Source organism: Sinocyclocheilus rhinocerous, unplaced genomic scaffold (assembly GCF_001515625.1).
Source record: "Sinocyclocheilus rhinocerous isolate Xijiao unplaced genomic scaffold, SAMN03320098_v1.1 scaffold509, whole genome shotgun sequence".
Taxonomy (NCBI): Eukaryota; Metazoa; Chordata; class Actinopteri; order Cypriniformes; family Cyprinidae; genus Sinocyclocheilus; species Sinocyclocheilus rhinocerous.
In genome coordinates, this window is record NW_015652428.1 from 1125966 (window position 1) to 1136755 (window position 10790).

General features: G+C 36.4%; 1 protein-coding gene across 1 annotated transcript in view; it reads right to left on the reverse strand.

Annotated features, from left to right (window-relative positions):
- Window positions 1–3126: 3126 nt before the first annotated feature.
- The window catches only part of LOC107715056 (inaD-like protein), a 108412-nt gene continuing 100748 nt past the window's right edge, over window positions 3127–10790 (reverse strand). The window contains exons 42-48 of the mRNA XM_016521099.1: window positions 10708–10766; window positions 9804–9841; window positions 9581–9703; window positions 9288–9392; window positions 5847–5950; window positions 5592–5715; window positions 3127–4007 (exon numbers count right to left, since the gene is read on the reverse strand). Coding sequence (XP_016376585.1) covers window positions 3861–4007; window positions 5592–5715; window positions 5847–5950; window positions 9288–9392; window positions 9581–9703; window positions 9804–9841; window positions 10708–10766 — 700 coding nt within the window. The 3' untranslated portion in view covers window positions 3127–3860. The remainder of the gene's footprint in view (window positions 4008–5591; window positions 5716–5846; window positions 5951–9287; window positions 9393–9580; window positions 9704–9803; window positions 9842–10707; window positions 10767–10790) is intronic.

The following is a 10790-nucleotide window of genomic DNA, read 5'->3' on the forward strand; positions in this document are numbered from 1 at the left end:
AACGACATGAAACCAAATTCAAGGTTATTTGGGCTAGAAGTGGGTTACACATAGCCGGACTATATCGGGTCTATACTTAACCGAGACGTTGAAATTACGGCTATTGCTTGCTGGGAGCCTACATGTCTAAATGTAGGTTACTATAAAGTCTCACAAACCATGTTTATCTGTCTTTATAGTTCATGTAATACACTTATTTTAATTAGCAACTAGTTTCCGAAAGCTGGTCTGTGTAAACATTTGAATCTGTCTTTGTTGACTAAAGCAAACCAGAAGCAGTGCCCACTGAATACGCCATGACTAATGGATCAACCGTGAAACCAGTCTTGACGTAGTCAGGTAATAATACCTCAATAATACAGCCGTTATAAAACTTAGAGTGATCCAAGCCTGTAAAAAGATACACTATCATTAATGAAACTGCATGAGAAATATTGACGGCCTGAAACCATGTTCAGTCTGAATAAACGCCTCATCTGATGCTTTGTTTAACATGATGTTCTTGAAATTATTCTCAGATTAAAAGTTTAAAAGGTTAAAATTTAAATGTCAATGATTAAAAGGAATGAAAAAGAGTGAATATTCCCATTAAAATGTATGTATTAATCTCTGGAGTTGAGACAATTGTTTTTCAGGAGCAGCGAAGACCCTAAAGCATATGAGAACACGATCAAGTTCACCAAACCGATGAAAAAGTGACTGAGATGTAATCTCAAGGAAACGTCCACAATCAGCTGAGTCAGCACGCCATGTTAACCTTACTTTTTATTGTAATAAGTTATCATTTTAATAGCTGACATCTTGTACCAAAGGTTAGCAGTGATTTTTGCAGTTTTTTTTAATCGACTAGTTAATTCTAGAGGACGTTGTCCTAACAATTTGTGAACATGTTAGTGTAATATCAGACATTCAGTATCTCACTGATTTTTGTTGTGCAAACCTCTTTGAATAATAATTAATAATAATATTCATAAAATAATATCCTCTACCATTCAAGTCTTGGATCATATAGGATTTTATGTTTTTGAGTCTTTTACGCTCGCAAAGGCTGCATTTATTTGATCAAATATAGTGAAAACAACTAATATGGTGAAATTTTATTATAATTTAAAATAATTGTTCTCTATTTTAATATATATTTTAAATGTATTTTTCCCCTGTGATTCAAAGCTAAATTTTCAGCAGCCATTACTGTCACTTGATCTTTCTGATTTGTTGTCCAAGAAACATTTATTTTTAATGTTGAAAACAGCTGTGCTGCTTAATATTTTTGTGGAAATATTTCTGATGACTGAAGTTCAAAAGAACAGCATTTATTTGAAATATGAATCTTTCGCAACATTATGTCTTACACTTTCGATTAAATGTAATGCATCCTTGCTGAACAAAATAATTTTCTTTAAAAAATATCTTACGGTCACTAATAATTTAAATGGTAGTGCATGTCAAAAAGTGCAGAAATAGGTGTTGTGAATGTTTCTTGTGCTTTAAAACCTTAAAATAAAGCTTAAAATAAAATCATTAAAAATGTAAAAAAAACGCTTAAAATGAAAATAACTTTATTTTTTGACACTTTAGATAAATTCTATACTTGTCCAAAATAAAGTCAAAGACCATAATGACCACTTGTTTGTTTTGCAAATGTTAATAAATCAGCTTTATTTCAGGCTTAGATCTGTATCTAATGTATGAATTTAACTAAATGGTTTCTTTGGACTTTACACTGACAGAAAAATGTCTGATAAAAAGCTGTTACTACTCGAGTCATCTGAGGGCGATTTGAAGATTCGACATGATTCAAGCCGGTTTTTGTGGTTCACAGCCCAAATGTAAAGATCTAGCTGAAGGTAGCAGATTGGGGCGTTGCATTTCTTTAAGGAGAAAGGGGAAGACAGGCATAGGAGATACAGGCAATCTTTTTAAAGGGACGTAGTGCTGGACAGTTCAGAACACACTGTCCACATGGCACAAAAATTCAAGAGGCATCATATGAGGATGTGCTTACGAAATCCTAGTGGAAGAGACGGTCTGGACGAGGCTTCCACACGCTGTCTACAACCTGGAGAGCCCTGATAGTCTCTGAAGAGCCTGCTACACTTCCTCTAGGAGAGAGACTGACACAGGATATCCTCATATTGTGACACACAGACACACACCGTGTAAAACTAGGATGTGCGAGACATTTTCATAAAGACAAAAGCGATGCAAAAACACCCTAAAAAAGGAAATAAATTACATATTTACAATTAAATGATAGACGTGTGCAAATTAATTACAAATGGAATTACAAAAATGTAAAAAAAAAAAATATGTTATGCATTTATGCATTTCTCAATACACCATAGAAACATAATAGAGTGGAATATTTCTCCCAAAAATTTAAATTGTCATCATATGTCATTCCAAACCCATATGACTTACTTTCGTCTGCGGAACCTAAAAGGAGATATTTTGCTAAGAACATAATGCTAAGGCTGCTCTTTTGCATACAAAGAAAGTGAATGGGGACTGGAACTTTTTAAGACTCTTGAAGGAAAATAATAGCTCTGTGAAAAGAATTGTATGAAATTTTAATTTCGGAGAAAGATTTTAAAGTGAAAACGACTTACAATAATAGCTTTGTATGAAAAATTGTCTGAAATTTTTATTTCAGGGAAGACAAAACACTTAAATTCATTCCTCATGCAAAACTATCGTACACAATTCATATGAACAACTTGTAATACTTTTATTGTTATGAAGTCATTTCTGAATTTCTAAAATGCCAGTCTCCATTCATTTTTATTTTATGGAAAAAGAGTAGTGTGAATATTCAGCAAAACATCCAATTCTATGTTCCACATAAAATTTTACATGAAAAATGAGTAACATTAGTAGCTTTGTGTGAAGAATTGTCTGAAATTCCGAAATTCTGAAGTGAAAATCGACATCAATTTCAGTTCATTCGTCACACCAAACTATTGTACAACTTCATAAAATGTAGTGCATGAGTCATATGAACAATTTAGTGATATTTTATGGATATTGTTGGCATTTCTGAATCACAAAAACTCCAGTCCCCATCCACTTTGATTGTATGGAAGAGAGCAGCGTGAACATTTTGCAAAATATCTAATTTTAAGCTCCACAGAAGAAAGAGTAACACACAGGTTTGGAGCAACATCAGGGATGTTTTTTTTTCATCTTTTAATGAACTATTTCTTGAAATAATCACAAAGCTACCCTGCAATGTAAAGAACCTGATTTAAATGATCCTTATATCTTAATACTAGCTAAACAAAACATCCCATTACAATCTGATCTGCCCATTCCAAGGCACGTCTGTCATCCCGTATTAATGCTCATCCATGAATTCATCTACTACATACAATTAATCTGATTTCTTGTAAATAGGGTTGGTTTGTCAGTAGGTCATGTACATATTGTTTTAAATTAAAAGATCAAGATTACCACATTATACATTATAACCACATTATAAGTTATTGTATGTGGACTGAAAAGATAATTACAAACAAATTGCGTGTGTTAGTGTGTGTTGTGCATCCGCTACTTTAATTTTTCCTCCTGGTCTTGAGTTACCAGCACTCATTTCATCAAAATAACCTTCTCTAATATTCACCTGCTCACTGTCACCAGTGGAGAGGCTACATGTCTGTGACTAAGACAAAGACGATACAGTAATTTCCCTTTATGAGTATTTTTCGGATTGATTTCGATACCAGGTGCACAAACAGCAAGATGGCGGAGTTTAAACGATCGAGTGCAAATGGTCTCCATATCAGGAAGTAAGGTGGCCGAATAATGGCCGCTGCTGATGCAAAGTGTGTGTTTTTCAGTGGATGTAGTCCTTAGTGTGTTTGTTAGGAGAGGACTGACAGCGTGACGCTTCCCCGCTGCTTCTTCAGTATGGCCACAGCCTGCTCGTGTGTGACGCCCTCCAGACTCTCTTCATTAACCGATAGCAGCTGGTCACCGCGTTTCAGACGCCCGTCCACCGCCGCTGCCCCCTGTAGGTAAGAAGAGGACAATATTATTTATTAATTCACAGAATTAAATGTGACCAATTGACCATAATGCAGACCATTAAATGTAACACATTTGAGAAATATCCTTATATAGTATTTAAATTATATGTATATACATAATATTGAATATTCTGAATTATTACATATAAATATGATTATATATAAATAATATTTAAATGATATATTACTTTCATATTTTCAAATATGTTTTCTTCGAACAATATGTTCGTGAAGGACATTCATGGACTGCCAGTGGGGTTGGAAGAGTCATCAGAAGAATCATATCACATAAACACAAATCATGTGTGAATATGAAGTGTTTGACAAGAGTTATTGCTGGTTATGTTCCTGTGAAACAGAGCTCTATGATGCCACCTGGTGGCCAGAGCATGAACAGAGTACAGTCTGCACATAGCAACATGCTGTAGGAATATACATTTCTTATCTGTTTTACACATCCACCTTTTCATATTGTACATATGTATGTATATGCAGGGTTCTGAACATTTAAGCAAAAATAAGTAAGTGTCTGAAATGTTTTGATTTTAACAGCCTGTTATAAAAAAAGTAATATTAATTACTACATATCAGTGTTATTTTTGTGCTATTTACTGTTATTTTATTTAATATTATTTTAAAACAGCCTTTATATATATATATTTCTATAAGTTTTCATTTTAATTTAAGTTTTAGTAATTTGGTTATGCGTTATTAGTTTTTTATTATTTATATTTATAGCGATACATATTTACCTCAGTTTTAGCAAATTTAGTAATTCAACTTAAACATTATTTCAGTTAGTTGACAATGAAACATTTTATAATTTTCATTTGTTTTTAATGTAATATTTATATTGTTTTATTTCAGTTTTTTTCAATTGACAAAAATTGTTTTTAATAGTTTTAGTTAGCAATAAAAACACTACCTATCTATCTATAGAGAGAGTAACTGTTTAATCAATATAAAAATAATATTATAAATTACAATATTCCACACATTATAAACATTATATTTATTGCTACAATAAACAAAAATAAATACATTTACATGTACATGTATATATTCAAAATTGAACGAAAAAACAATACAAATATTCAAACATTCTATTCAGCAAATTTAAGACAATCCTTGAAAAAAGAAAAACTTAATTGAAATGAAAAAGAGTGTTTGAGAAAGAAAAAGACTGATGAGAGAAAGAAATAAAGCAATAAAATCCCCCAGGAAAATAGGAGTGAGACATGACAGAAAGAAAGAAAGAAAGAAATTATTTATTTATCTTTATGGGCAAACATGTCGCCCTCGCATTGGGAGTTCTGTGTAGATTCGGATATGTGTGTTTAGACGTAGGTCGGATGTCCAGATATCATATATGTATCCGATTAAAATCCACATTTGGAAGTGGCTCAGATCGGATGCGAAAAAATCGGATCTTGTGTGGATTTGTGTTTACACGTGTGCAACAAATTCCAATCTGTGAGCAAAAAATCTGATTTTTGTGCCAGTGTAATTGCAGCCCAAGTGTGTTTAGTTCAATTTAATCTGCAAATGTGATCCTACAGGAATTACCTTGCTGAACACGGTTTTGACGTAGATAGGAAGATCTCCATGTGGACTCCCAAAGCCGCCCACGATGCTGAAGCCCAGCCCCTCTGAGCCCTTCTCCAGAGTGATGGTCTTTGGCTTGGGCGTCCTGTCAGTATCACACACACACACACACACACACAGAACAAAATCACATGATCACCTGAGGCTACTGTAACGGAATGTTTAAGGTCAAACAGGACACTCAAACAGTCTTGTTGCCACGGTGATGTCACTCACTCTGGTTCCACCGGCCGGACCTCTGGATTGGTGCTTGGGGTGGAGCTACTGGACAGACTCTCCACCTGACTGGCTATGGCACTGATGTTGGTGTCGGCAACCACCTGTCAATCACAGATGGACACTGTCAAACATTTAAAGCAAATAAATGACTCAGTCTTGAAAGTGTGTTTCCTTCCATTTAGACATGTGTGTGTTTTCACAAATGACTGTCTGCCTGTAGATAACAGGAAACTGCTCTCTATGTTGTGTGTGTGTGTGGCACTGAAATGCATCCTTACAATCCTTTAATGTTCTTCTTGGTGACTGTTAGCGACCGATCGCTCAGCCGCTGTTCATCAAAACTCTGTCTCCCTCACCAGAATCAAAAATGCCCTTTTCTGTCATGTTTCATTTAAACTTTCCTCTTCCATTAAACTCAGGGCTGGCTATGAGGGCAGAGGCATATTAATTTGCATATTTAATTAACGGCAAGGCAATTAAAAGTAAAATACACAACAATAAACAAAAGCTAATTAATGAATGAGTAAACAACAACAGTGAAACACTTCCAAGTCATCACACTCGCTATCTTCGCCTACACCTACTGAAAGAAAGAAAGAAAGAAAGAGGCTGATAAAAAAGAGTGAGAAAAGAAAGTGAGAAAAAAGAAATATAAATAGAGGAACACTGATAAAAAGAAAGAGGCTGAAAAAAGAAAATAAAGAAATAGAAATAAAGAAAAAGAAAAAAAAGAAGAGTGTTAAAAAAGAAAGAACAGGAAGAAAGAAAGAGGCCAATAAAAAAATAAAAAGAAGAGAGTGATAAAAGAAAAAGTGAGAAAAAAGAAAGAAGCCAACAAAAAAGGAAAAAAGAGTGAGAAAAAAGAAATATAAATAAATAAAAGAAAGAGGAACACTAATAAAAGAGAAAGAAAAAAGAAAGAGGCTGAAAAAAAGAAAAGAGAAACAGAAAAAGAAAAAAAGTGTTAAAAGAGAATGAGAAAAAAGAAAGAAAGAAAGAAAAAGAAAGAGAGAAAGAAAATTGGTGGTTGCTAGGGTGTAACATTAATTGCCAATAAATGACTGATAAAACCCATTTATTAAACAAGACTTTTATTTAATGACCAGGCTGTTGCGATGCAGTTGCCAGGTGGTGTTTTGGGTGTTGCTATGCAGTTGGTGGTTTGGAGTGGTTTATAGAAAATTACATTGTGGCTACTAGTCTGTTGCTAGGGTGTTCTGAGTGGTTGCCAAGGCATTGCAATGTGATGCGATGCACTTTCTGAGTGTTTAAAGCAGTATTTACTACACTGCTAAGGTGTTGCTATGCAGTTCAAGTGTTGAAGTGGTTTTCAGAATGTTGCTATGCTATTAGATGGTTGCTAGGGGGTTCTGGGTGTTTTATAGCACATTGCTATGCAGTAATTTTTTAGTAATAAAAAACAAACATAAAAATGAGCAATAGTTATAAAAACAAAAATGAGCAATGGTTATAGTTAGTTACTTGTGTTTGCAAAAGAAAAAGTAAAAGAGAGAAAACTAGAGACAAAGTGGGAGTTGGTGAGAGATATATACTTCAGTAGGGTGGAACAACTAAATTTCTCAACAACAACAAAAAAAAGCACATTATCACAGGCAGAATGACAAAACAATATCAATTTATCTGATTTCTGTGACATGAGTAATAGCACAGGGCATTACATATGTCCAATTAAACATATAGCAGCCAGAGAGTGAGAGAGAGAGAGAGAAAGTAAGCTCTCTCAAACAAGTGAAGAGGGAATTAATGAGAGAGAGAGAGAGAGAAAGTAAGCTCTCTCAAACAAGTGAAGAGGGAATTAATGAGAGAGAGAGAGAGAGAAAGTAAGCTCTCTCAAACAAGTGAAGAGGGAATGAATGAGAGAGAGAGAGAGAGAGAGAGAGAGCTAAACAATAATTGCTCTCTGAACTGCTGTAATCAGGGCTTTGCAGGCTGGGCTCCCCTGTTTAAAAGCCCTGTGCATTCCTCCTGGAACCACGCAGATAACGGAACATTTGCATAAAGGACTGGGATTATCTGGCAACCCGCGTGCAACTGCCGCACAGCTGCACACAGCTGATAACAGCCCAGTGACACAGCAACAACCACTCGCACACACACCACCATGAGTCCAAACAAACACGCACTCACACATATACACACAGCACACTGTCCTTCAATACACCGACTCCGCTAACACACACTGATAACCATTCAGAACATATACACACACGCCGGCTCTGCATAGCAATAACAGCACACAATACACGCATGTATACAAACATCATTGAAACCGCAGTTACATGCAAAAACACCACGATACACCACTTACAAAAAAAGTACCATGGTATACTTAATATGGTGACCTTCGTTTCTGATATCTACCAATAAATGCTAACATATACAAACTCCACATTCAAACTTAGGGTGCTATACCAAGCTTGCAGTGGGTTACGTGAAATTTCTTGGGATTAAGAAGAAACCCACCAAACGACTCCTAAAACATTCGGAATAAATGTGGGGGGTTTCGCGCACCACACCAGACGAGTCGGAGGGTCTGTTCAGCGCCAGCAGCTTCTTTAAAGTTCAAGTTCAACCCACGGACTGTCTGGCGTGATCCTGTTAACAAATATAGTGTCTTCAAATCACATTACCTAATGTGAGTTCCCTCATTAGCTAACCAGCGAGCGAGAACGCTGTAGCTAATTTGAATTGTAGGTTGCATGCTTCGCAGCCTTGCCACTTCGTTAAACTAGTACATCCAAAACTGTTTAGCAGAAGAAGAAGAAGCAATGTACTCTATGCCAGCACGTAAACGCAAACACTTCTAGCTAATAAAGCTAGGTTTCACAAATCGCTCTGTTGCGAAGAATTCACAACATAACACAAGGGGGCATTGTAGCTACAGTAAGCTTTTACAGTAAGGACAATTGCTGTCATGTCAGAGCAATAATTTGAAGAAAATCTTGCTGAGCGAGTTAATTAAAATAAGTTACGCAACAATAACGCAAGAATGCACTTTATGTACAAACAATGGACCATGCTTTTGTCAGAACAGTCATGTTTGCATACTTGCGAAAGTATGTTTTTGCCCAAAGGTACTTAAGGCCCGTTCACATCAAGAACGATAACTATAAAGATAACTTTAACGGTAACTATATTAGAATTCACACCAACGTACAAAAATTGCTCTGAAAATGATTCCAACAATACTGTTTCTTTGAACCGCTATCGTTTTGGTTGATATAGTAGAAAGATTTTTAAAACTATATGTTTATCGTTATCATTATAGTCAACGTCCTTGGTGTAAACAAGCCTTTAGCCAGAAATTGGTTGATTTGTTTGAGTGGTCTACATCATGAACTATGCCGCTGCAAATAGTAAACATCCGAAAGCAGGCCAATTTAATGAACAAAGAGTGTTATTGAGTTGAACGTGTACCTGGAGGACGATGGTGCCGTACGCATTCTTCAGCATATTTACGACATCCCCATGAGTCAAGCCATCCAGAGACTGAGAGTTGATGCTCACAATCCTGTCACCTACCTAAGAGAGGTAAATTAAAGGAAAAATTGCTTGAAATTCATTCACACTGATACAAACCCAATCCCCAGCAGTGCCCTTCACACCCAAACCACTGTATGATGCTTAATCAATAACTCTCTGCCTGATTTACACAGGAGAAAGTGGAAAATGAGCAATAGAAAGGAATGGTAAAGGCAAGGATGCTGTACTTTGAGGCGATGTGTCCTGGCAGCCACGCCGTTGGCCTGGATCATGGCGATGAAAATGGGGATGTCGCCCAGCGGACTGCCCTTACCACCCGCTATACTCACACCCAAAGCATCAGTGGGACCCTAAGAGAGCGAGACAAGGGTGCAGTAAAACTGTAACTATTGAGCATGATAGCCAAACCACTGAGCACATACAGAGGTGTAGGGAGGTAAATGGTCTTACCCGTGTGATCTCCACTGTCCGAACACCTGGCTCTGTCCCTGGAGGGATAAAAAGTCAGACACCAACTTTCGAATTACAACCCTTTAAGAGTTTAAAATGTTTAAATCCAAATCCTGAATGTTTTACTGAGGAACACAACTGTGGTAGCTGATGGATGGTCCACTCTAGATTGAAACTAGAAAATGATTCAAATATATAGGAATATTTTAGTATGCCTGAACCTGAATCCGCATGGATTTAACATTAGAAATATAACCTAAAGTTGGCAGAATTTAGGAAAACAAATCAAGTGATTGTAAAAGGTGGCATACACAGCTGAGTTTAATGAGTTGAATGTGTAACTATATATCAGCATCAATTATGCTTGCTTTGCCAACCTGTTCCAGTTCCAGCAATTGGTAGTTGTATTACATATTCATGTACATTATATTGGCCATTTGTATACCACTGGTTTAAACGAGCGATCCATGAGATATCACTTGCTCGATGGGAATAAAAGTGGTTGCTGAAAGCAGACTTGTGCTAAAACTTTTGCTAAATTTCTTAGACAAAAAAAGGTCCATTGTCCTTTGTGATGTATTAAGGACAGCTAACAAAAAAGTCACTTTCAAACCAGGCAGATTGCTGATGGTCAACGTGGCAAATTTGCGTGACCAACCTGAACCCTGCTTGGGGAAATCTTTCGCCCTGACACGAAATTCCCGAATTCCTAATGAAACGACTGGATTTCGGGCAAGAAAATTTGACGAACAACAGCAAATATGACCACAACTTTATTCTAAGGCACTTTCTAAACACTGCCACTAGCTGTCGACAGATAAGAAATGTGTTGTTTTAAGGCTGATTTATAGCCGTTTTATGGCTGTTTCCTGCTACTTAAGTGCTGATGTGGTGCGAGAAGTACCTGTGCTTTTGCTGTTGGTCTCGGTGATGTTTTGGCTGTTGTTGTTGAGGGTTTGAGAGGGGGGCGGGGCCACAGCAGGGGGC